At 46.1% G+C, this 23292-nt stretch overlaps 1 protein-coding gene across 9 annotated transcripts in view; it reads left to right on the top strand.

The window, feature by feature from the left end:
- TLK2 (tousled like kinase 2) overlaps positions 1-23292 on the top strand; it is a 122278-nt gene that overhangs the window by 66725 nt on the left and 32261 nt on the right. For all 9 annotated transcript variants that reach the window (XM_063138281.1, XM_063138278.1, XM_063138280.1 and 6 more), the window contains 4 exons: positions 3985-4137; positions 6640-6706; positions 7232-7329; positions 22251-22332. In XM_063138281.1, the coding sequence (XP_062994351.1) occupies positions 3985-4137; positions 6640-6706; positions 7232-7329; positions 22251-22332 (400 nt within the window). The remainder of the gene's footprint in view (positions 1-3984; positions 4138-6639; positions 6707-7231; positions 7330-22250; positions 22333-23292) is intronic.

The raw sequence follows: 23292 nt of genomic DNA, 5'->3' as shown, positions 1-23292 counted from the left end.
GCACTCCGCTCTTTTGAAACTCACCTATCAGGTCATCACGTCAGAGTGATTACAGACAACACCACAGTTCTGTGGTATATAAACAAGGAAGGAGGAACATGTTCCTCAAAACTCAATCGCCTGACTATATTAATTCTCACCTGGGCAGTCGACAGGAATATTCTGCTGTCGTCAATCCACATAGCAGGCGAAAACAACTGCCTTGCGGATGCTCTAAGCAGAGTGCAAAGTTCATCACACGAATGGGAACTCAACCCCATCAAACTCAATCAAATATTCCAAATATGGGGCCAACCTCAGGTGGACCTGTTTGCGACAGTACACAACAGGATATGCAGGAACTATTGCTCGAGAGCGGGCATAGGGAGGGGCTCACTAGGAGATGCGTTCCAACTCAGATGGACGGGAACTCTCTTTTACTTATTCCCACCATATCCTCTCATTGCCAAATCACTCCAAAAGATCTGGCGGGACAGGACAGATTGCATTCTGGTAGCCCCATGGTGGCCTCGCCAGCACTGGTTCTCTCACCTGAAGGCGCTGTCGCGCAATTGCTTCATTCGCCTCCCATCATCTGTGACTCTCCAAACCAAGGACAGAGGCAGAACGAGATGCCTGGAATCAGAGACACTCAATCTGACAGCTTGGAGGATCATGATGTAATGGGAGGATTTAGGGACGCAATTAATTCCATTCTAACAGCGGCTAGGAAGCCTGCAACAAGAAAATCTTATGAGGCAAAGTGGAAAAGATTCTCATCTTATGCTACTATGATGGGTTTTAACCCTTCTTCTGCGTCCCTAAAGAATATACTGTTTTTCCTCAATTCATTATACGAAAAAGCTCTTAAATTATCCTCCATACGGGTGTACTTGGCGGCTATTTCAGCATCTCATCCTACGATCCAAGGTTTTTCAGTTTTTACTCACCCTATAGTTCGGCAATTTCTGAGGGGACTACGGAATTTAGCACCCCCTGTTCGCGCTATAGTTCCAGCGTGGAGTTTGTCTGTTGTGCTACAGTCCCTAACGTCTAAGCCATTTGAACCCATGGCCACTTCAAGCCTCAGTTTACTCTCATGGAAAGTTGCTTTTTTAATAGCCATCACTTCGGCTCGGAGAGCGAGTGAATTGGCTGCCTTGCGGATAGACCCACCATATCTGACCTTCCATAAGGATAAGGTGATCTTGCGCCCAGATCTGCATTTTCTGCCCAAAGTTGTGTCCAAGTTCCACTTAAACCAAGATATAATCCTCCCAACGTTCTTTCCATGTCCAACAACAACGCTGGAGTCAAAGTTGCACTCTCTAGATGCTAGGAGAGCGCTTGCGTTTTATAAGTCACGCACTGACTCGTTCCGTAAAACACAAAGTCTATTTGTTTGTTATAGTGGACCTACAAAAGGACAACCACTGTCTTCACAAAGGCTGTCAAGGTGGATTGTTAGTGCTATTAAGTTAGCCTACCAAATTGCTGGTCTACCTCTTGACAATACTGTCAAAGCTCACTCAACCAGGGCAGTGTCAACGTCGACGGCTTTCCTCAGAGGAGTGGCTATACCGGACCTCTGCAGAGCAGCTACATGGTCCCAACCGTCAACATTTATCTCACATTATCACCTTGATGTGCGATCCAGGGCTGACTGCAATTTTGGACGGGCAGTTTTGTCTTCGATTTTGGCCTAAGACATCTCCACCTACCCACCTCCGATAAGTGAGCTTATTAATCGCCCATATGTGTGATGCACAGAGACCACAATGAAGAAGAACAAGTTGCTTACCTGTAACTGTGGTTCTTCGAGTGGTCATCTGTGCATTCACACAACCCTCCCTCCGTCCCCGCTTTTTGTCGATGTCTTTGATGTCTATATAAAGTGTCTACTTCCTCGCTTTGGGGCCTGAAGTGGTCTCAGAGAACTGAGGGAGTAGGCGGGAACCCGTGGACAAGCGTAGTAGACGGTGGGGGAGGGGTTCCCGCCAAAACTACTCAGCTTTAGAAGTTCCGATTCGAGCTCAGCGCAGGCGCAGAGCCCATATGTGTGAATGCACAGATGACCACTCGAAGAACCACAGTTACAGGTAAGCAACCTGTTCTTCCAGTAGATCAGCAACTACATCAGTAGTTCCAAGGCCTACATGGGCTTCAACATGGGCAAATCCAAACTCCTTTGTGAGTCATTACAGAATAAGATACTTTATGGTCAACTGCCTCTGTGTTTGTCTGTGTCGAACCTTGTCCTGGGGTTGTATATATAAGTATCCATTTAGTTTTTTTAAAAAAAATTATCATTCCTTCCTGTATATTCTCCTTTCTCCAGCACTGTGGGTTTGTTTTTGTTTTGTTTTGAGCTATAGCCAACTGACTTGGAGGAGTCTGGGACTATTAGATGAAGCAAAATTCTTATTGCATGATGACTGCTTTTCCTAAGCAGTACAGGGAGTCAACCCATAGATCCATCCTCCAATTGGAGTCCACCAGGGGAAGAGCCTTCAGCTGTTAATGGCTACCAGCCTCAGTGGCTGAGTATTACCTCCGGTATCAGAGGCAGTTTGCCTCTGAATACCATTTAGTGGGGAACATAAACAGGAGGCTGCTACTGCATGGCTTTTCTTACGTTCTTAACACTGTTTGCATGGGCTCAGAAAAGGTAACATACTTATAACAAATTACAGAACAAAAATAGTGTACATGAAGCCTTCAGCTGTAAAACTGTAATTGTAACACACATTTTAAAAATATGGTAAAATGAGCCTGTTTTTACTGCTAGCTGCTGAACGCTTCCCCAACTAAACACCCTACATTGCCTCAGGAAGTCAGTGTATCATAGGGGGAAATTGTGTGTATTTGAAACAGGGGTGGGGAATGTGTAGCCCTCCAGATGCTGGTGGACTGCTACTCCCATCAGCCCTAGACAACATAGCCAGTGGGGAGGGATTATAGAAATTGGAATCCCACAACATATGGACTCATTTCCCATCCTTGATCTAAAACAACACCCCATAATTCTACAGCCACAGAAGCTGGATTTTGTAGATGGATTTAACTTTATGGATAGGCAGTCATTTGTATACATTGACTTAATTACATGGGTGACATAGTTGTGAAAATATAGGATTCTATGTTTTTTGTTAAGCAGAAGTTGATATCTCGTATTAGGAAACTTTTTCCAACCTTGAGGGAAAAGGATGGGAGAAAAAATTAAGTGCAGGAAGATATGGGTTTGGATCAAGATTAGTCATACTTTGAGTAGACCCATCAAAACCAGTGAGCTTAAGTCCCATTGATTTCAATTCTGCTCTAAGTATGGCAAAATCTGTATTCAACCCATAGTCTGGAGCAGAGTGAGCAACCTCCAGGGTTGAAGAAAATCAGGGTGGGGTGGGGTGGCAATTTTGCTTGAAACCAAGTTGTGCAGGGAGACCACACCTTGTTCAGAAGCAAAATTAGACTCGAAGAGAGTCCGGGAATGAGGTTCTGCTTTCAAATAAGGTCTGAACTCCCCATGGGCCTTGTTTTAAGCGAAAGTGCTGCTATTTTTGTTGCCATGGCAAATTTGGTGGCAGCAGTGAGGGCTGCACAAAAGGCTATGGGGAGGCGCGTGGTGCCCAGGACCACTTGTTGCCCACACCTGATCTATAATGACACAGCGACTCTTAAAGCTATATGAAACATCTGTTAATGACTGGAGTCCCCACTTGGAAACTTTTCAGACTTTGCCACTATGGAATTTAGAGTTGTGCCTGAGTATAGGTTTCTTTCTTAAAAAGTGGATTTAGCATTCCGTGGCATGATGATGGCCGGCCACATTCACAGAGCACCTGGTTTAAATTCCTTTATTCTCCTTCCAAGGAGTAACATGTGACCAGAAACCTGCAGTTCTAATGATCTTCCCTAGGGATGCAGAGGAAAAAGCACTTTCTCTGTGGCAAATATTATTTTGTGCTCTCTAATGTTTATGTATGTCCATGTCCTGCTTTTGTTTAGGCAACAAGAGAGGATAAATTCCCAAAGGGAAGAAATAGAAAGGCAACGGAAAATGTTAGCGAAGCGAAAGCCGCCTGCGATGGGGCAGGTCCCTCCAGCAACCAATGAGCAGAAGCAGCGCAAGAACAAGACCAACGGAGCAGAAAATGAGACGTAAGTGGTAGAAAGAAAATTCAGGATGCTCTGCAGCACTATCAAGGTGCAAGTAATATGGCTGAAGTTGTCATGCAGTAACCCAGAAAGATTCCCCAAATCATGTGAAAGTGGTATTTGATTGATTGATTGATTGATTACATTTATATACCGCCCCATAGCCAAAGCTCTCTCGTTGGTTTACAAAGATTAAAGGACTGAACATGAAGAATCAATATACAGAATTTAAAAACATAAAAATTAATATTTAAAACAATTTTTAAACTCTCAGCCAGGCCAAAGCTAGTTCTGGAGTCAGTTAAAACTCAACATATGCTGTTAAATGCCTGTGAGAAAAGAGAAGTCTTGACCTGGCACCGAAAAGATAACAGTCTTGGTGCCAGGCGGGCCTCATCAGGGAGATCGTACCATAATAGGGGGCCACCACAGAAAAGGCCCTCTCCCTTGTTGCCGTCTTCTGAGCCTCCCTCGGAGTAGGCAACCGAAGGAAGACCTTAGATGTTTAGCGTAGCTTATGGGTAGGTTCATGTCAGAAGAGGCATTCCATCAGATATTGTGGTCCCAAGCTGTGTAAGACCTTATAGGTTAAACCAGCACCTTGAATTGGTCTCAGAAACGTACAGGCAGCCAATGCAAGCAGACCAGAGTCAGTCTTATTTGTTTGAACTTTCTAGTCCCTGTTACCAATCTGGCTGCTGCATTTTGCACAAGCTGCAGCTTCCGAACTGTCTTCAAAGGCAGCCCCACTGAGAGTGCATTGCAGTAATCTAACTTTGAGGTTACAAGAGCATAGACAACTGAAGCCAGGTTATCCCTGTCCAGATAGGGATGTAGCTGGGCCACCCACCTAATCTGGTAGAAGGCACTCTGGGCCTCAAGTGAAAGAGATGGTTCTAGGAGAACCCCCAAGCTACGAACCTGCTCCTCCAAGGGGAGTGCAAGCCCATCCAGAACAGGTTGAACACCCTCCATTCAGTCAGAAGAACCACCAACTAACAGCATCTCAGACTTTTCTAGATTGAGTTTCAGTTTATTAGCTCTCATCCAGTCTATTGTCACAGCCAAGCTCTGGTTCAGCACATCCACAGCCTCACCTGATGAAGGATAAGAAGGAGAACTGTGTGTCATCAGCATACTGATGACAATGCAGTGCAAAGCTCCGGATGACCGCACCCAAGGGTTTCATGTCGATTTTGTACAGCATGGGGGACAAGAATGACCCCTGTGGAACCCCATACTGGAGAATCCACGGGACCGAGCAATGTCCCCCAAGTACCACCTTCTGGAGCCAACCTGTCAATTAGGAGCGGAACCACTGCAATGCCGTACCTCCCACTCCTAACTCAGATGGTTGTTCCAGAAGGATACCATGGTTGATGGTATCAAGAGCTGCTGAGAGATCAAGGAGAATCGACAGAGTCACACTCCCTCTGTCTTTCTCCGGACATAGGTCATCATACAAGGGCGACCAAGACTGTTTCCATGCCAAAACCAGGCCTGAAACCTGACTGAAATGGATCCAGATAATCGGTCTCATCCAAGAATATCTGGAGCTGGCGCGCAACCACCCGCTCAAGGACCTTGCCCAGGAATGGAACATTTGCCACCAGCCTATAGTTATTAAGATTTTCTGGGTCCAGGGAAGCTTTCTTCAGGAATGGTCTCACTACTGCCTCTTTCAAGCAGCGCAGGACCACTCCCTCTCGCAGAGAGGCATTAATCACTTCCCTGCCCCAGCTGGCTGTTCCACCCCTGCTAGCTTTTATTAGCCAAGAGGGGCAAGGATCCAATTTAGAGCTTCTCCGCTCTTCACCCACTGTTATAAATGAGGGGTAGATGTTCTTAATGCTTGAGGATCAGGGTTCATATGCCTCCTCAACTATGGACTTGCTAATTTGTATTGGGAACGTTGCTAGTGTTTGCACATGTGCACACACACGTTCCACAGTCTGCAAAGTGAAAACAACAGTGCTCTTGATGGCTGAGGACTGACAAGATTCATTCAGTAATGTACTCTGCTTATTAGCAATGGTTGTTTAAGAAAATGACTTGAGTTTTCTATCTGACTATGGTAGGCAGGCTCCTTATGGACAGTGCAATCTTAAGCATGTTTACTCAGAAGTAAATTGCATTGAATTCAATACTTGTAATTCCTTTATATTTCGGGGGTGGGTGGGTGTTGGGGTTGGACACCCAGCAACAGAAGAAAGGGACATAGCCTCAATGAAAGTAAGAAGTTCATGTTCAATCCTTGATACCAGCAGTCAGAACGGATCTTAGGTAGCAGTGCTGGGAAAGACCTCTGCTTCGATTATGTTGGAGTGCTGCTGCTAATCAAGCTAAAAAAAATTGGGTTGGTTGAAGGTGGTTTCATGAGACTTATATTCATGTCCCCTGCTAATCTCCATTATGTTCAATAGGTCCCAGACCTGTTTTTTCTTTCTCTCCATCCCCCACTGCCAGCAGGGTAATCTTTGACCTATTTATTTTGTGTGCATGCAGGTTAACATTAGCAGAATATCATGAACAAGAGGAAATTTTCAAGCTCCGGCTAGGTCATCTTAAAAAGGTAAAAAAATTGATTGCACATAGCTTCAAAGACGCACTGGTTTCAGCTGCTGTGTGACATCCTGCATTGAGCAGGGGGTTGGACTCGATGGCCTTATAGGCCCTTCCAACCCTACTATTCTATGATTATTCTATGATCCTGGCCTTTCAGTTAGTTGGTTCTGAGCTTTATTATTTACTTTACTGACTTAGTTCAATTATTTGTATCCCACCTTTCAGGATACAGATCCTTTTGTGTGGCTCTTTAGCATCAATCTCTATTGTAGTCTTACTCCGTATCCCTTTATGTACCTGGAGTAGGAAACCTTTTGGACCTGTGGACACATTTGGCAATGTGAAAAACTGCCCTGGGAACCACCACAAAATGGCTGCCATACATTAATTGGCTATTCACAAAGGACAAGTGGCCTCTGAAAAGACCTTTCCTTCAACTTTGTTGTTAATCAAGGCAAAAGGGTTCTCTTCTGTCAGATAAACTCAGTTTGAATCCAGCAATGTAGCTAAAGTAATCTTTCTCTTGATTTAGGAAGAAGCAGAAATTCAGGCAGAACTGGAGCGGTTAGAAAGGGTTAGAAATCTGCATATCAGGGAATTGAAAAGGATACATAATGAAGATAATTCACAGTGAGTATTGAGCAGGAAAAAGTTGCATATTCTAAGCTTGTGAAATTGCTAGAATGTGTTGTTTTGCATAAGACTGACACCCCTAACAAACAAAGCATTAGTATGAACAAATTGGGAAGTTGCTGTTTTAGAAACCATGGCCAAACCATAGAGCATTTATTTCCTTTAAAAAAAAAAAAGCTTCAAGGCATCTAACAACATACATGCTCCTCTTAATTTTTGATGTTTCTAATGGGGCAACTCAGTGTTAGCTACTTTATTATTGATACAGTGACATCAATGCTTACACGGTATCATAAGCACAGAAAAGGAGCTTACAGTTTAAAATGTACTTGATATGTCATCTGATCATTCAGTGTGATTTTTAACTACTCTGGCAATATGTACCTGACGTTTGGCATAATTTTCACCCTTTGGCACAATTTTCACCTGGTGCTTGGGCCCAACTCACCATAGGTAGATTTCCCAGGGGATGTAACTGATGTTCTCCAGGTTGGTGTGAGGAAGGCATCCCACAATGGGTTAACTCCCCCTATCGCCCAGGAAAAGCAGGGACTCACATGACTGAGTTTTAAGCCCTCTATTGGTCTGCAGCTCCTCCTAGCCAGTTCGTCCCTGCTTTTCGCCCAGGACAGAGCTACTTCTCATCTCCTCCTATCTCAAGCCTATACTTATCTCTATTTCTAACACTTTTTAAACTTCTTACCTCTTTGACTTTCTTTCTCTTACCAAAAACAAACAAACAAACAAAAACCCTTTTCTGCTTCTTTTTCTCTGCCGCTTGCCTATCATTCTCTATGACCCCTCCGGCAAAGAAAACCATTTCGAAGCCTCAAAAGAAAAAGAAAACAACGACTCATGTGAGAGTCGTTAGGAAGCCATCAGCAGACAAAAGGATGACCTGCCAGAAAGGTCAAGGAGATAACCAGTTTGCCGGCTTCGGCTGCCTACTGAGTCTCCCAGCCGGAGGATCAAAGAGATCACCAGCCCGGAGGCCAAGGCCCCTCGCTGAGTCTCTTACACACCAGGAACGGTGCGATCCCGGCCTCAAAAGATGCGGCCGAGACTGAGGGAGTCGGGGGCTCAGCACGCCACCCTCTCCACTCAGAACAAGAGGAGGAAGCAACGGAGCAGCTGGATGCTCCAACAGCATCAAGGGTGAGATCAAATCCATTCTTTCTCCCCCACGTGGATGTTTCCCGCCAAACAAAGCGGGCGGCCATTTTGAGTTGCAGTTTTGATTCCAACTTGCAAAGGGAAGCCCCTCCTCCTTCCACCTCCTCCATTGCTCAGCCACAGAATAATGAGATAGCCCCAACGCCTATCCTAAGCATGGCTCAAATAGATAAATCTGTTTTAGCACAGATCACTAAGGCAGTACTGGATAATCTGTCTGACCATTTGTTAGACAAGCAAACCTTGAGATCAAGCCGTTCTGCAAAACGCACCAGAGGCTTGCACACTTCTGAGTCTTCCTCCTCTCCTCCTCCACAATTAGAAAACAAAAATAAAAACAATGATAAAACAAAAAACAAAAATAAGGCTTTCAGGTCAAAACAGCCCAATTCTTCCCATAGTCTGCACTCATCAGCAGGCTCTGGGGACGACTCTCCAGACCCACACTCCATAGCCAAAGGTCGCTCTAACAAATCCAAGACCCCCTTGGCTGAGCCCCACCATGACAGTGATTCCTCCATAATGTCACTGCAGGAGTTCTTTTCAGAAGGAGAGGAGGGTGGATGGTCAGACATAGAAATTACAGACCATATCTCGGCTGATCGATTCTTTAACAAAGAGGATTTTTTACCTTTATTGTCCAAAGCAATTGTCTCTCTAGCTAGTGAGCCAGTACAACCCGACAAACAGCAATCTTTATCTAGAGGGGCAGCGATGTTTCCAGAACCCAAGCCAACCACCAGAGAGGTACCTTTTCCCAGTTCCTTTAATAAATTAATGAAGGAGGAGTGGAAATCTCCCCTCCAGGGGAAAAAGGGAGTCAGTACAGCGCAGAGGTTTTATACTCTTCCTCACAATGTGATGGAAGAATTAAAAATTCCATTAGTAGATGCCGCTGTGGCGGCCTTGCTCTCAGGTGCTGTATTGCCAAAAGACGGTGACTTTCCCCTAAAAGACCACGGGGAAAGAAGATCAGATACAGCTTTAAAAAAGGCGCATGAAGCTTCAGCATTAGCTTTAAGGGCCTCAGCAGTATCATCTTTTTTCGCTAGAGCTTCCATCTTATGGGTGGAAGACATAATAAACAATAAGGAATTAGATCAGCCTACTTTATACAGAGGACTGCTCAAACTCTCTAAATCTTTTGCCTTCCTGGCTGATGCTACACAAGATGCGCTTCAGTTTTCAGCCCGCTCCATAGCAGCTGCTAATGTGGCCAGACGTTCCATTTGGCTTAAGCACTGGAATGTTGATCTTCCCTCAAGGGGAAATCTTGCGACTGTACCTTTCACAGGTGCACACCTTTTTGGAGAAGAGGCCTTAAAAGATGTCCTCATAGAGACTAAGGATAAGAAAAAAGTTATGCCTTCATCCTTCCGGCGAGAAGATAAAAAACTCATCCGGTCTTATACATCCTTTCGCCCATTCCGGACCACTAACCAATCTTCCTTTCGATCCAAAAGCTACAGGTTTTCTAAACCAGCATGGTCCAGATCCCGCTTTCAGTCCAGAAGCGCCAACTCCTCTAGCGCTTCTGCCAAACCCCCTTCTACTTTCCAGGCCTCAAGGTCTGGACGACAGCAGTTCTGACGCCAGGGAACCCTTCATCGGGGGGAGACTTCAACATTTCCTCCCAGCATGGGAACAATCCACAGACGATCGCTGGGTCCTGGACACCATCTCCCATGGTTATCTCATAGAGTTTTGGAAACAACCTCCCCCTCGGTTCACCCCATCCCCCACATCACAATCCGCCACCAAGAATCACATCCTATCTACCGCCATACAGCGTCTACTTCAAATAGGAGCGATAGAACCAGTACCATCTATAGAAAAATACGAAGGTATTTATTCCATCTTATTTCTAGTAGCCAAAAAGGGCAAAGGCTGGAGACCAATTCTGGACCTCAAGCATCTGAACAGGTTTGTCAAATATCGAAAATTCTGTATGGAGACATTGCAAACCATCAAAGAAGCCCTTCACAAAGCAGAATATTTGACTTCCATAGACCTCACAGAGGCATATCTGCATATTCCCATCTCACTACCTCACAGAAAATTCCTATGCTTCACGTACCAGAACTATCATTACCAGTACAAAGCACTTCCATTTGGCCTATCCTCGGCACCCCGCATCTTCACCAAGATCATGGTGACAGTAATAGCTCATCTCCGGCTAAAGGGCGTGCATATTTATCCATATTTGGACGACCTTCTTATCCGTTCTGTTTCCAGTCAGAAAGCCTCGCAGGATCTACAGACAACTGTCGAGTGCCTAGAAAGACACGGCTTTGTCATAAACAGAAAAAAGAGCCATCTCACACCCACTCAGGTCCTCCCTCATCTAGGAGCACTCATCGACACCTCCAAGGGTTTAATATTCCTCTCCCCAGAGAGAATAGTCAAGCTTCAGGACCGCTCAAGGGCAATTCATCGGCAAAGAATAACCAACTTAATGGATGCTGCGCATCTTCTGGGTTTAATGATCTCATGCCTCGGCATTCTCCCATGGGCCAGGCTGCATTCTCGCCCCCTTCAGTGGTTCCTATTGCCCTTCCAAGCTCAAATAGCAAGGAGGGATCGCCTCCCAATACTTCTCCCTCTGCACGTCAGAGACTCCCTCATGTGGTGGCAAGACCTCCAAAATCTGCAGGTGGGCAGCCCCTTCCAGGAGCCTCAGAGGATCTTACTGACAACAGATGCCAGCCTCGAAGGGTGGGGAGCCCACTGCAACTCTCTCCTGGCCCAAGGAAAATGGAATGCAGAGGAAAAATGCCACAGCATCAACTGGCTGGAGCTCAGGGCAGTACACCTGGGTCTAAAAGCATTCTCACGCCATCTGCAACATTCTCATGTCCTAGTCAGAACGGACAACACAACAACACGAGCCCACATAACACGTCAAGGGGGTTCCAAATCCCTCTCCTTACACCTGGAGGCCCAGAGCATGCTATTATGGGCCGAACAGAACTTAGCCTCCATATCAGCCCAACACATCAAAGGGACCCTGAACCATACAGCAGACTATCTGAGTCGGCAACAAATAGACCCAGGGGAATGGAGCCTACATCCAGCAGTCTTCCAGAGAATCATACACCATTTCGGCCCACTAACGCTGGACCTGTTTGCATCCAGGCAAAACCACAAGCTGCCAAGATTTCTCTCCAGATTCCAGTCTTACGGAGCCGAAGGGATAGATGCACTATATATCAACTGGCCGAAAGAGAGGCTCTACGCATTCCCTCCAATCCCCCTCTTAGCCAGAGTTCTACAAAAAATCAGAAAGGAACAAGCCACTGTAGTCCTAGTAGCCCCCTTCTGGCCCCGACGCCCCTGGTTCTCCGAGATTCTAGCCCTAGCAGTGCAAGGTCCATGGTTCCTGCCCCAGATCTCAGATCTCTTGTCTCAGGGACCAGTACTGCACCCAGACCCAAATTGGCTCAAACTAGCCGCCTGGCTGCTGAGAGGTCCATCTACTTAACTCTGGGTTATTCTGAGGATGTCATATCCACCCTGCTTGCATCCCGCAAGGACTCCACCACCAGAATTTACGAAACAACCTGGAAGTCCTTCTGCAGGTGGAGTGAAAGGGAGAAGCTTATTCCACGGGCAACAGGTGTCAAGGAACTCCTAGCCTTTCTCCAACAAGGCCTTCAGATGGGTTTAAAACCGGGTACCCTGCACAGGCAAACGTCAGCCCTGTCATCAGTCCTTTCCAGGCCTGGTAGGCAGCCACTAAGTTCACACCCTCACATCAAAAGATTCCTCCGTGGAGCCGCGCTCAAGAGTCCTCCCATTGTCCATAGGTTTCCTTCCTGGAGCCTACATGTTGTACTTTCTGCATTGACTAAACCTCCCTTCGAACCAATTGCCTCTATCCCACTACGCATTTTGTCACAAAAAGTTCTTTTCCTTGTGGCCAAAACATCTGCTCGCAGAATCTCAGAGTTATCTGCCATTTCAATCAGAAAAGGCCTCATCACCTTCCATAAGGATTCTGTCGTCCTTCGAACAGACCCGACCTTTATCCCTAAGGTCAACACGATATTCCATAGGTCACAGGAGCTTATTCTGCCATCTTTCTGTCCTAACCCTTCTCATCCACAGGAGAAGGCCTGGCACAAGCTGGATGTCCGCAGAGCCATTAAAGTTTACTTAAAAAGGACAGAGTCCTTTCGAAAATCTGATTCACTGTTTGTTTCCTTTCACCCTGTGGCTATGGGCAAGAAGGTTACCAGATCTACCCTAGCTAGGTGGTTAAAAGCATGTATTTTTTCGGCCTATGAGGCCTCATGCCTCCCCAAGCCATTAGGAGTCACAGCTCACTCCACTAGAGCAGCAGCCACATCAGCCGCCTTAAGTACTAATGCCCCTCTGGCAGAAATCTGCAAGGCGGCCACCTGGACAAGTCCTAATTCCTTCATAAGACATTACAAAATAGACACATATGCCTCAGCGGATGCCTCCTTTGGCAGGAGAGTCCTCCAGCAGGTTGTAGGACTACAATAGACTCGGCTTAAGATTTTCCCACCCAGATAAGGGTTTTTTAGCTTTTGCATATCCCATTGTGGGATGCCTTCCTCACACCAACCTGGAGAACGGAACATTGGTACTTACCGAGAAGGTTCCTTCTGGGTTGGTGTGCGGAAGGCATCCCAACCACACCCTGAAACACCACCGAGTCTATCAGGCCACTTGTCTCTGCATTTAGCCGGCCAGACCTTTTCCTAAGGATCCTCAAAGTTTGTACTCTCAGATTGATTTCTAAGTACTTACTAATAAGTTATCTGTTCCTCTGTGGTTCTTCCTTATCTATGATACAAAGAGATGCTTCCTTTCTCAATTTCTGAGCTTTAGCCATGGACGGAACTGGCTAGGAGGAGCTTCAGACCAATAGAGGGCTTAAAACTCAGTCATGTGAGTCCCTGCTTTTCCTGGGCGATAGGGGGAGTTAACCCATTGTGGGATGCCTTCCGCACACCAACCCAGAAGGAACCTTCTCGGTAAGTACCAATGTTCCGTTCTTCATCGTGGTCTCTGTGCATCACACATATGGGCTCTGCGCCTGCGCGGAGTCTGCCTCGGAAAGAACTTCTATAGCTAAGAATCTTGGCGGGAACCCCTCCCCCGCTGCTATGTGCGCATGTCTGAGGGGTTCCCGCCCAAACCCTCAGTTCTTCTTCGACCGCCATAGCGGCTGCATCATCGGGAACAACTTCGTGTTACCTAGAGATAGAAAGAGAATAGCTAAGTTTTAAAATATTATAATAACAATAGAAGGATTAGTAGAGAACATCTCTTCAGAATTGCGATCCTTGATCACCGCCTTCAGGCGCATGGCCCTCAGGGCCCCATTCAAGAAGTGCACACGCTGTGGGAGCAAACTCCCAACCGCAGATGGACACAGTTTGTGCCTCACTTGCCTAGGAGAAAGCCACAACGTGGAAACATGTGGAGCTTGCCAAGCGTTTTTGAGACAAACGCGCAAGCATCGTGCCGACAAACTCAGAGCAGAGCTCTGGAATAAGGCATTAAGAGCAGTCGAGACCCCAAGTATGGCAACTCCGACTACAGCTCTAGCGCGAGAGGCATTACAAAGCCCACCTCCCACCTCGCCAACAAGGTCAGGGATAGTTCAACAAACTAACCCTCCGACCCCAGGGAGAGTGCAAACAGCAGCCTTGGCTAAGAGACCGTCAAAAAAGACAAAACAGCCAAAGGCAACTGAGACAAAAAAGAGGAAGAGAAAACGCTCCAGACAGTGAGAGCAGGGGGAAAAGAGAACAAAGACGCATGCTGGAGCTTCGACATCAAAGACGCCACCATTAGCGTCAATAGCTCAACCTCAATTAACCTCACTGGCATCGACGCCTAGGGTCGACGTTGTAGCCCGACCGTCGGCGTCGACATCGACACCTAGAAGAGACACCATAAACCGACCCTCAACATCAGAGGGGGAAATTAGAGACTCCCCACCCACGTAAGGGCAGAGCGGGAGACAACCAAGCATGTCTATCAGGGGCTCACCGAGGACCCCCAGACTACAGTCTGCAGAACACATCCAGACAGGACAACATAGCCCACCGGAATCGATACGCTCCTCGGCCAGTCAGTATCCTCAGGAACAGGATTATCACTATCCCTACCATCAAGGCCGACCTCACGCTCCACAATACGAATGGGACGATCAGCAACAACAATACCTCCCATTAAGACCTACACAACATTACGAGGAATGGCAAGGAGACCAGTATCACCGTAATTATCACAGAGAGCGCAGACCAACAGCGACATCTACTGGCGGCCAGACGCAAGATCATGCGAACGCACAACAGACGTCGACATCAAGAATCAGAGCCTCCTCGACACCGAGGCAGGCACCAGATCGACCTCCACTCCCACCCAGAGCGACTCATTCGCAAGCTTGGCAGCCTGTACCTCCTGCAGCCATTCAAGAAGGTACGGAAGCCCAAGGACTACATCAACCAACATCACCAGGCTCAGATACAGACGGTTACCGTTCAGACACCACATCTTGCGCATCGAGAACACCATCGACAGCCTCACAGGGCACAAGTCGAGGACCCAATAAACCAATCTTGCCATCAGAAGACCTGGGCCATTTTGCAGACCACATGCAGAGGATGGCTCAATCCCTAGGCATGGAAACACACCAGCAAGCCCAAAGACTGACGGACCCGGTGTTTGATGTCATCCACACCGAGTACACAGCTCCAGTGTCAATTCCTTTCGCACCAACGCTCCTTCAAACAGTCCAACAATCATGGAAAAATCCAGCATTGATGGCACCAATTTCAAAACGCCTAAACAACATGTACAGAGTTCTAGAAAAGGATGTGGAATTTCTATTCACCCATCCACCTCCAAATTCTATTATTGTTGAGGCGACCCAGAGTCGCACACGAAGAATACACGCACCACCTGTAGACAGGGAAGGGCGCAAGTTAGATCAAATGGGACGCAGAGCCTATTCATCGGCAGCGCTTAGTTTAAAAATTTCAAACTACCAAGCGACAATGAGTCGCTACCAGCTTTTCCTCTGGGAAAAAATGGGCAAACTATGTGACCATTTACCAAACGAATACAAGGAGCTGGCACATGTATTTCAGACTGAGGCCACCAAATTAGCTACACAGCAGATACAAACAGCTCGACACCAAACAGACTGCGGCACCAAGGCAATGGTTGGAGCAATCGCCTTGAGGAGACATGCTTGGTTACGATCAGCGGGTCTATCACAGGAGTCGAGGTCCTGTATTGAGGACCTTCCATTTGATGGCATAGGTCTGTTCAACGCCAGCACGGATGAAGCCATGGACACAGTCCAAAAAGTCAAAACCACGGCAAGAAAGATGGGCATTGGGCTCCCACAACAACCAAAATCAAGACATTGGTACCGACAACAGTCTTACCAGCAAAACAGATACCAGCCAAACAGACAAAACTTCAGATCACAGCAACAGCAACAGCAGCAGCAACAGCCCACACAGCCAAATAGACGCCACTTCACAGGACAGACAAGACCGTGCTATCAACGTAAAAGATTTGATGGCGACAAGCGGCGCCTTTGACTCGCGGCCAACCAACAGCGCAGATCAACAGAACTTTACCACCACACCTTTTGGAGGCAGACTCACTGCAAACAAACATGCATGGAAGGAAATAACCACGGACAGCTGGGTATTAGCCATTGTAGAAAAGGGCTATCGCCTGCAGTTCACCTCCATGCCTCCAACAGGTGTAGTGAGGATAACGCCCCCCTCCCTCACCCTAAAAGCAGAAGTCAAGTCCTTCCTTCAAAAAAGGGCAATAAGACCAGTTCCAAAAGCACAAAGAAACCAAGGGTTTTACTCACGCTATTTTACCATCCCCAAAAAGGACAGAGGGCTTCGTCCTATTTTGGACCTCCGAGACATAAATTTATTCTTGACAAGAAAGAAATTCAGAATGATATCTTTAAATTCAATCCTCCCTCTCCTAACCAAGAATGCATGGTTTGCCTCAGTGGACTTAACAGATGCATATTTTCACATCGACATACACGAGCACAGCCAGCAATTCCTTCGTTTCGCAATTGGAACAAAGGCATTTCAATTCACAGTCCTCCCTTTTGGACTTTCATCCGCTCCACGCGTTTTTACAAAATGCATGGCGGTAGTGTGCACGCATCTAAGAAAGCAAGGCATCCACGTACACCCATATCTGGACGACTGGCTGCTGGTTGGCCACTCAAGAGAAAGTCTACTCCACGACATAGACCAAGTGACACATCTGCTCCACAAGTTAGGTCTCCAGATAAACAAGGAAAAATCCAATCTAAATCCAACGAGATCGATCCTCTTCATAGGAGCACTACTCCACTCCCCATCCGGACGAGTCTTCCTGCCAAGAGAAAAAGCAGAGAACATTATCACTCTAACGCAGGAAGTTCTACAGCAGACAGAAACTTACGCCTACGACCTTCAAAGACTGTTAGGTTTCATGTCATCAACAGTCTTAATTATTCCATTCGCACATCTAAAAATGAGACGCCTTCAACTCTGGTTCACAAGAATCCTAAAACCGTGGCACGACACAAGGACACTCAAACTAAAGCTGCCACATGGAGTCAAGAGATCTCTCAAGTGGTGGACCCGTCAACAAAACCTATCGAAGGGAATTCCTTTCGGGATCTCCACACTGACAAAGATCATAATGACAGACGCGTCCAAATCAGGATGGGGAGGACACTGTGGACCCTTAAAAGTTCAGGGAATATGGACAGCCAGGGAGAGAAAAGCCCATATCAATCTTCTAGAACTCAAAGCAGTTCAAAAGACATTGAGAGCACTCGACTCAAACTTTCGAGGTCACCACATACAGGTCACATCCGACAATACAACCGTAATGTACTATATCAACAAACAAGGCGGAACCAGATCACTCCCACTGACAAAACTAACCCTGTTAATATGGGAATGGTGTATACGCCGCAAGATATCGCTAACAGCGGTACACATCCCAGGTCACGACAATGACTTAGCGGACCGGCTGAGCAGACAGACAAGCACGGCACACGAATGGGAAATACACCCCACAATCCTAGCAGACATCATAGCTATCTGGGGTCAACCGGACATCGATCTGTTTGCCACACAGAGCAACAAGGTCTGCAACAAATTCTGCAGCAGAGGGGGGAAAGGGTGGAAGTCAATGGGAGACGCTTTCATGAAAAATTGGACCTACCACCTATATTTCATTTCCCCCCCATTCCCATTAATCTCCAGAGTCCTAGCCAAGATAGCAGAGGACAACACAAATTGCATCCTACTAGCACCGTGGTGGCCCAGACAAAACTGGTTCACGACGCTTCTACACAGGTCTCAGCACAATTTCTACCACCTCCCGGTGAGATCAGACCTACTCAGCCAGAACCAGGGCAAGATCCAGCACCCAGACATCGAATCGCTACACCTCACAGTTTGGAGGATATTTCCCCAGTAGATGCCGATACTACAAGAAAGATTCAAGACATCTTAGACGCATCCAGAAAACCATCAACTCGATCATCATACAATAGAAAGTGGCATTCCTTTACTCAATTTGCAGAAAAAAGAGGATTCAACACATCAAGCTGCTCAATTCAGCATCTCCTATCTTTCTTAATACATTTAAAGGAAGGAGGGTTGCAGTTTGGTTCAATTAAGGTCTACCTAGCAGCCATTTCGGCATTCCATGATCAAATTGAAGGATACACCCTTTTCTCACACCCCAGGGTAAAGCAATTCCTAAAAGGCCTGCAAAATCTTATCCCACCCATCCGGGCTCCATGCCCGTCGTGGAGCCTCTCGGTGGTACTACACCAATTAGCACAAAAACCATTCGAACCACTAGCTACAACTAACCTACAGCTACTAACATGGAAGGTAGTTTTCTTAGTAGCTATCACATCAGCCAGAAGAGCCAGTGAATTATGTGCACTCCGCATAGACGAATCATTTCTCATCTTCCACAGAGACAAAGTCGTACTTAAACCAGACACTCACTTCCTTCCAAAGGTAGTATCGACTTTTCACCTAAACCAAGACATAGTGTTACCTACCTTTTTTCCATCCCCAAAGTCACAACTAGAAAAGACCCTACATATGCTCGACGTAAGGCGCGCCCTAGCCTTCTACAAAGAGAGGACAGAACAATTCCGCAAGTCAAACTGCCTTTTTGTATGCTATGGCCAAAGCAAAAAGGGCATGCCAGTATCAGCACAGAGACTATCGTCCTGGCTAGTACAGACAATTCAACTAGCGTACAGATTGGCAAAATTGGAACCTCCAACAGCAGTAAGAGGCCATTCAACAAGAGCAATGGCGACATCATCTGCTTTTCTAAGAGGAATTTCAATCCCAGAAATTTGTAGAACAGCGACATGGGCAAGACCAGCCACCTTCGTGAAACATTACAAGTTGGACATCAGAGCACGTGCGGACTGCACTTTCGGCAGGGCAGTGCTATCATCCATCTGCAACTAAAAGAACCACCTACCCACCTCCGGTAAGTTTAGCTCACTAATCGCCCATATGTGTGATGCACAGAGACCACGATGAAGAAGAACAGGTTGCTTACATGTAACTGTGGTTCTTCGAGTGGTCATCTGTGCAGTCACACAACCCACCCACCTACCCCTCTAGGTGGAAGTACGAAGGATCTCATACAGACAAGTTGAAAACAGTATCCCTCGGTACTGAGGCCACAAGGGGGTCTCATTCGAACTGAGGGTTTGGGCGGGAACCCCTCAGACATGCGCACATAGCAGCAGGGGAGGGGTTCCCGCCAAGATTCTTAACTATAGAAGTTCTTTCCGAGGCAGACTCCGCGCAGGCGCAGAGCCCATATGCACAGATGACCACTCGAAGAACCACAGTTACAGGTAAGCAACCTGTTCTTTTTGCTACCCTTGTACTTTTTAAATCTGAAAGGAGCATAAATCTAGCATTTGCTGTGTAAATCACATGACAACAAGAGAAACGCAAGCAGTAACACAAGTAAGGATTGAGAATTTAACTTGCTCTCAAAACACAAGCAGACAAGGCAAGCAGAAAGCGCAGAGGAAAAGAAAAAGAAAGTTTTGGAAGGGAGCAGGGCTATCAAAGACGTTTTGACAGCATTGCAAATAATTGCAGACTCTGAGTCATGCTAAATTATAAGCAGCTTTTCCTGTGAAATAGATGTCCAACTCATATCAGCGCTTAGACCTCCTCTCTCAATCAAGGCAGACAGAGCCACCCTTTTCCAGGACATCTACCACCAAAAATCTACCTGCCAAAAGCGGCCCTTCCAAGAAATTCCTGACATGTATGGGTGATAACTTTCTCCTACAGAAAGTGGTGGAAGGAACTAGAGGATCGGCAATCCTTGACTTGTTATTGACCAATAGGGATGACTTAGTGGATAAAGTGGCAGTTACGGGAACTCTGGGGGAAAATGACCACGTCATACTTGAATTCTTGATTATGAAGGAGACAAAAGTCGAGCATAGCCATACACGTACTCTGGATTTTAGGAAAGCTGATTTTAATAAACTCAGAACTATAATAAGTAAGGTTCCGTGGCAAGGGAGCCTAATGAGAAAAGGAGTGCAGGATGGGTGGGAGTATTTAAAAAAGGAAATTTTAAAGGCACAGTTACAAACAATTCCAACAAGGAGAAAAGATAGAAGACAACAGAGGAAACCAATGTGGCTCCACAGATGACCTGAAAACAAAAAAGGATACATATAGGAAGTGGAAGGAAGGCCAGGCTACAAAAGAAGAGTACAGACAAGTGGCGCAGAAGTGCCGAAATGGCGTCAGGAAGGCTAAAGCTGAGAATGAGCTGAGATTAGCGAGGGATGCTAAAAGCAATAAAAAGGCTTTCTTCAGATACGTGAGTAGTAAAAGGCAGAGGAAAGAAATAGTGGTTCAACTGCTTAATGAAGATGGCAAATTGATAACAGATGACAAAGAAAAGGCTGAAGTGCTCAATTCCTACTTTGCCTCGGTCTTCTCCCAAAAGCGGGTCTATGACCCCCCTGGAAAAAGTGAAGCAGAAGTTGAGGGGGCAGGATTGCAGTTTGAGATTGATAAACAAATGGTCAAAGAACACCTAATTTCCTTGAGTTTAAATCTCCAGGGCCCGATGAACTGCATCCAAGAGTAATGAAGGAGCTAGCAGAAGAACTCTCAGAACCTTTGTCTATTATCTTTGCAAAATCCTGGAAGACGGGTGAGGTGCCGGACGACTGGAGGAGGGCTAACGTTGTCCCTGTCTTCAAAAAGGGCAAAAAGGAGGAACCTGGGAACTACAGACCAGTCAGTCTGACATCCATCCCTGGGAAAATTCTGGAGCAGATTATAAAGAAGTCAATCTGTAAACACCTTGAAATCAATGCAGTGATTACTAGAAGCCAACATGAATTTGTCAGGAACAAATCCTGTCAGACTAATTTGATCTCATTTTTTGATAGGATAACCTCCCTTGTGGACTGTGGGAACGCTGTGGACGTCATATATCTTGACTTCAGCAAAGCTTTTGACAAAGTACCACATGACATTCTGATTAACAAACTAGCTAAAAGTGGGCAAGATGGAACAACTATTAGGTGGATTCACAGTTGACTACAGAATCGGACTCAAAGAGTACTTATCAATGGAACCTTCTCAAACTGGGGAGAGGCAACGAGTGGGGTGCCGCAGGGCTCAGTCCTGGGCCCAGTGCTCTTCAACATTTTTATTAATGACGAGGAGGTGCAGGGAACGCTGATCAAATTTGCAGATGACACAAAATTGGGTGGGATAGCTAATACCCTGGAAGACAGAAACAAACTTCAAAGTGATCTTGATAGGCTGGAGTGCTGGGCTGAAAACAACAGAATGAAATTTAATAGGGATAAATGCCAAGTTCTACATTTAGGGAATAGAAACCAAATGCACAGTTACAAGATGGGGGACACTTGGCAAAGCAATACTACAAACGAGAAAGATCTTGGAATTGTTGTAGATCGCAAGCTGAATATGAGCCAACAGTGCGATATGGCTGCAAGAAGGGCAAATGCTATTTTGGGCTGCATTAATAGAAGTATAGCTTCCAAATCACATGAGGTACTGGTTCCTCTCTATTCGGCCCTGGTTAGGCCTCATCTAGAGTATTGTGTCCAGTTCTGGGCTCCACAATTCAAGAAGGATGCAGACAAGCTGGAGCGTGTTCAGAAGAGGGCAACCAGGATGATCAGGGGTCTGGAAACAAAGCCCTATGAAGAGAGACTGAATGAACTGGGCATGTTTAGCCTGGAGAAGAGAAGATTGAGGGGAGACATGATAGCACTCTTCAAAGACTGAAAAGGTTGTCACACAGAGGAGGGCCAGGATCTCTTCTCGATCCTCCCAGAGTGCAGGACACAGAATAACGGGCTCAAGTTAAAGGAAGCCAGATTCCGGCTGGACATCAGGAAAAACTTCCTGACTGTTAGAGCAGTGCGACGGTGGAATCAGTTACCTAGGGAGGTTGTGGGCTCTCCCACACTAGAGGCCTTCAAGAGGCAGCTGGACAACCATCTGTCAGGGATGCTTTAGGGTGGATTCCTGCATTGAGCAGGGGGTTGGACTAGATGGCCTTGTAGGCCCCTTCCAAATCTGCTATTCTATGATTCTATGATTCTATGAGTAATTCATTATAGCTGCTGAATGAATAAAGTCTCCTCTCCTCCCCTCCAGATTTAAAGACCACCCAACACTAAATGACAGATACTTATTGCTACATCTCCTGGGAAGAGGGGGATTTAGTGAGGTATATAAGGTAAGTTGGACCACCTTCCTACTTCACTTGGTTGTCATAATTTGGCTCCTTGCAATGAGATAATCCAGAAACTTTGGTATCTGGTATCTGAGGTAATAGGGCTAAGAAAGACCTCTGCTTAAGACCCTGTAGATAAACCCCACTGGTGTGAGCAGACAGTACTGAGCTTGATGGGCCAATGGTCTGAGTTGATAGCTACATGTGTTGATTGCAGCTGGGTGTGTGTGTTTTTCCCTTGATCTTAACCTTGCTACTTAGGGTTTGCACTTTGGGTTTGCAAGTGCATTTATATGAAAATATGTAAATGTGTTCATATACAGTTAGTGTAATGGCATTCTAAGCAGGTCTACTTAGGTAAGATTGCATCCTGATTGACAAAAAGCTAAATTGGGCAACACGATTATATATTAAAATTGGGGTCCTCTCTCTTCTCTTCCACCACCCCCAGCCCTGGACCCCTGCTGCCCTGACTTGCCAGTGAAAAGTAGTGGCTGCAGCAAACTTTTTTTAAAAAAACAAACAAACCATTTTTACTGCATGCCCAGGGTGTGTTCCAAAGCGAGGTACTGAGCTGCTAACCATCTTAATTTTTTAAGAATCCATCTGAGCCTGGAATAGTAAAGGAGAGTTCTAGGGAAGAATTCTGGACAAGTAAAGATGGCAGGCTCTAAGCCCAGCATTATGTTTTGCAACGTATCCAGTTACCACATGGTTAAAAAAAAAATAGGGCTGGTGGCCTTAGCAGATGCTGCAATTGTAGCTTCATTATCCTCTTGCAGGTTGTTTGTGAGAACAAATGGGTTGCTGGGCATCAATAAAAATAAATATTTAACTGTTGCTTGCTTTGGTTTCTTTATATAGTACTTGGGCGTGTCTGAGAAAATTCTCAAAAATCCACACAAAATTACAGCTTAAAATTGGTTTGTCTTTTTTTCCATCTTGGAAGTGAGATGTGTTAAA

The sequence above is a fragment of the Elgaria multicarinata genome, chromosome 11 (assembly GCF_023053635.1).
Source record: "Elgaria multicarinata webbii isolate HBS135686 ecotype San Diego chromosome 11, rElgMul1.1.pri, whole genome shotgun sequence".
NCBI lineage: Eukaryota > Metazoa > Chordata > Lepidosauria > Squamata > Anguidae > Elgaria > Elgaria multicarinata.
Note: the sequence above shows the minus strand (reverse complement) of the source record. Positions and strands in the feature narration are given on the sequence as shown.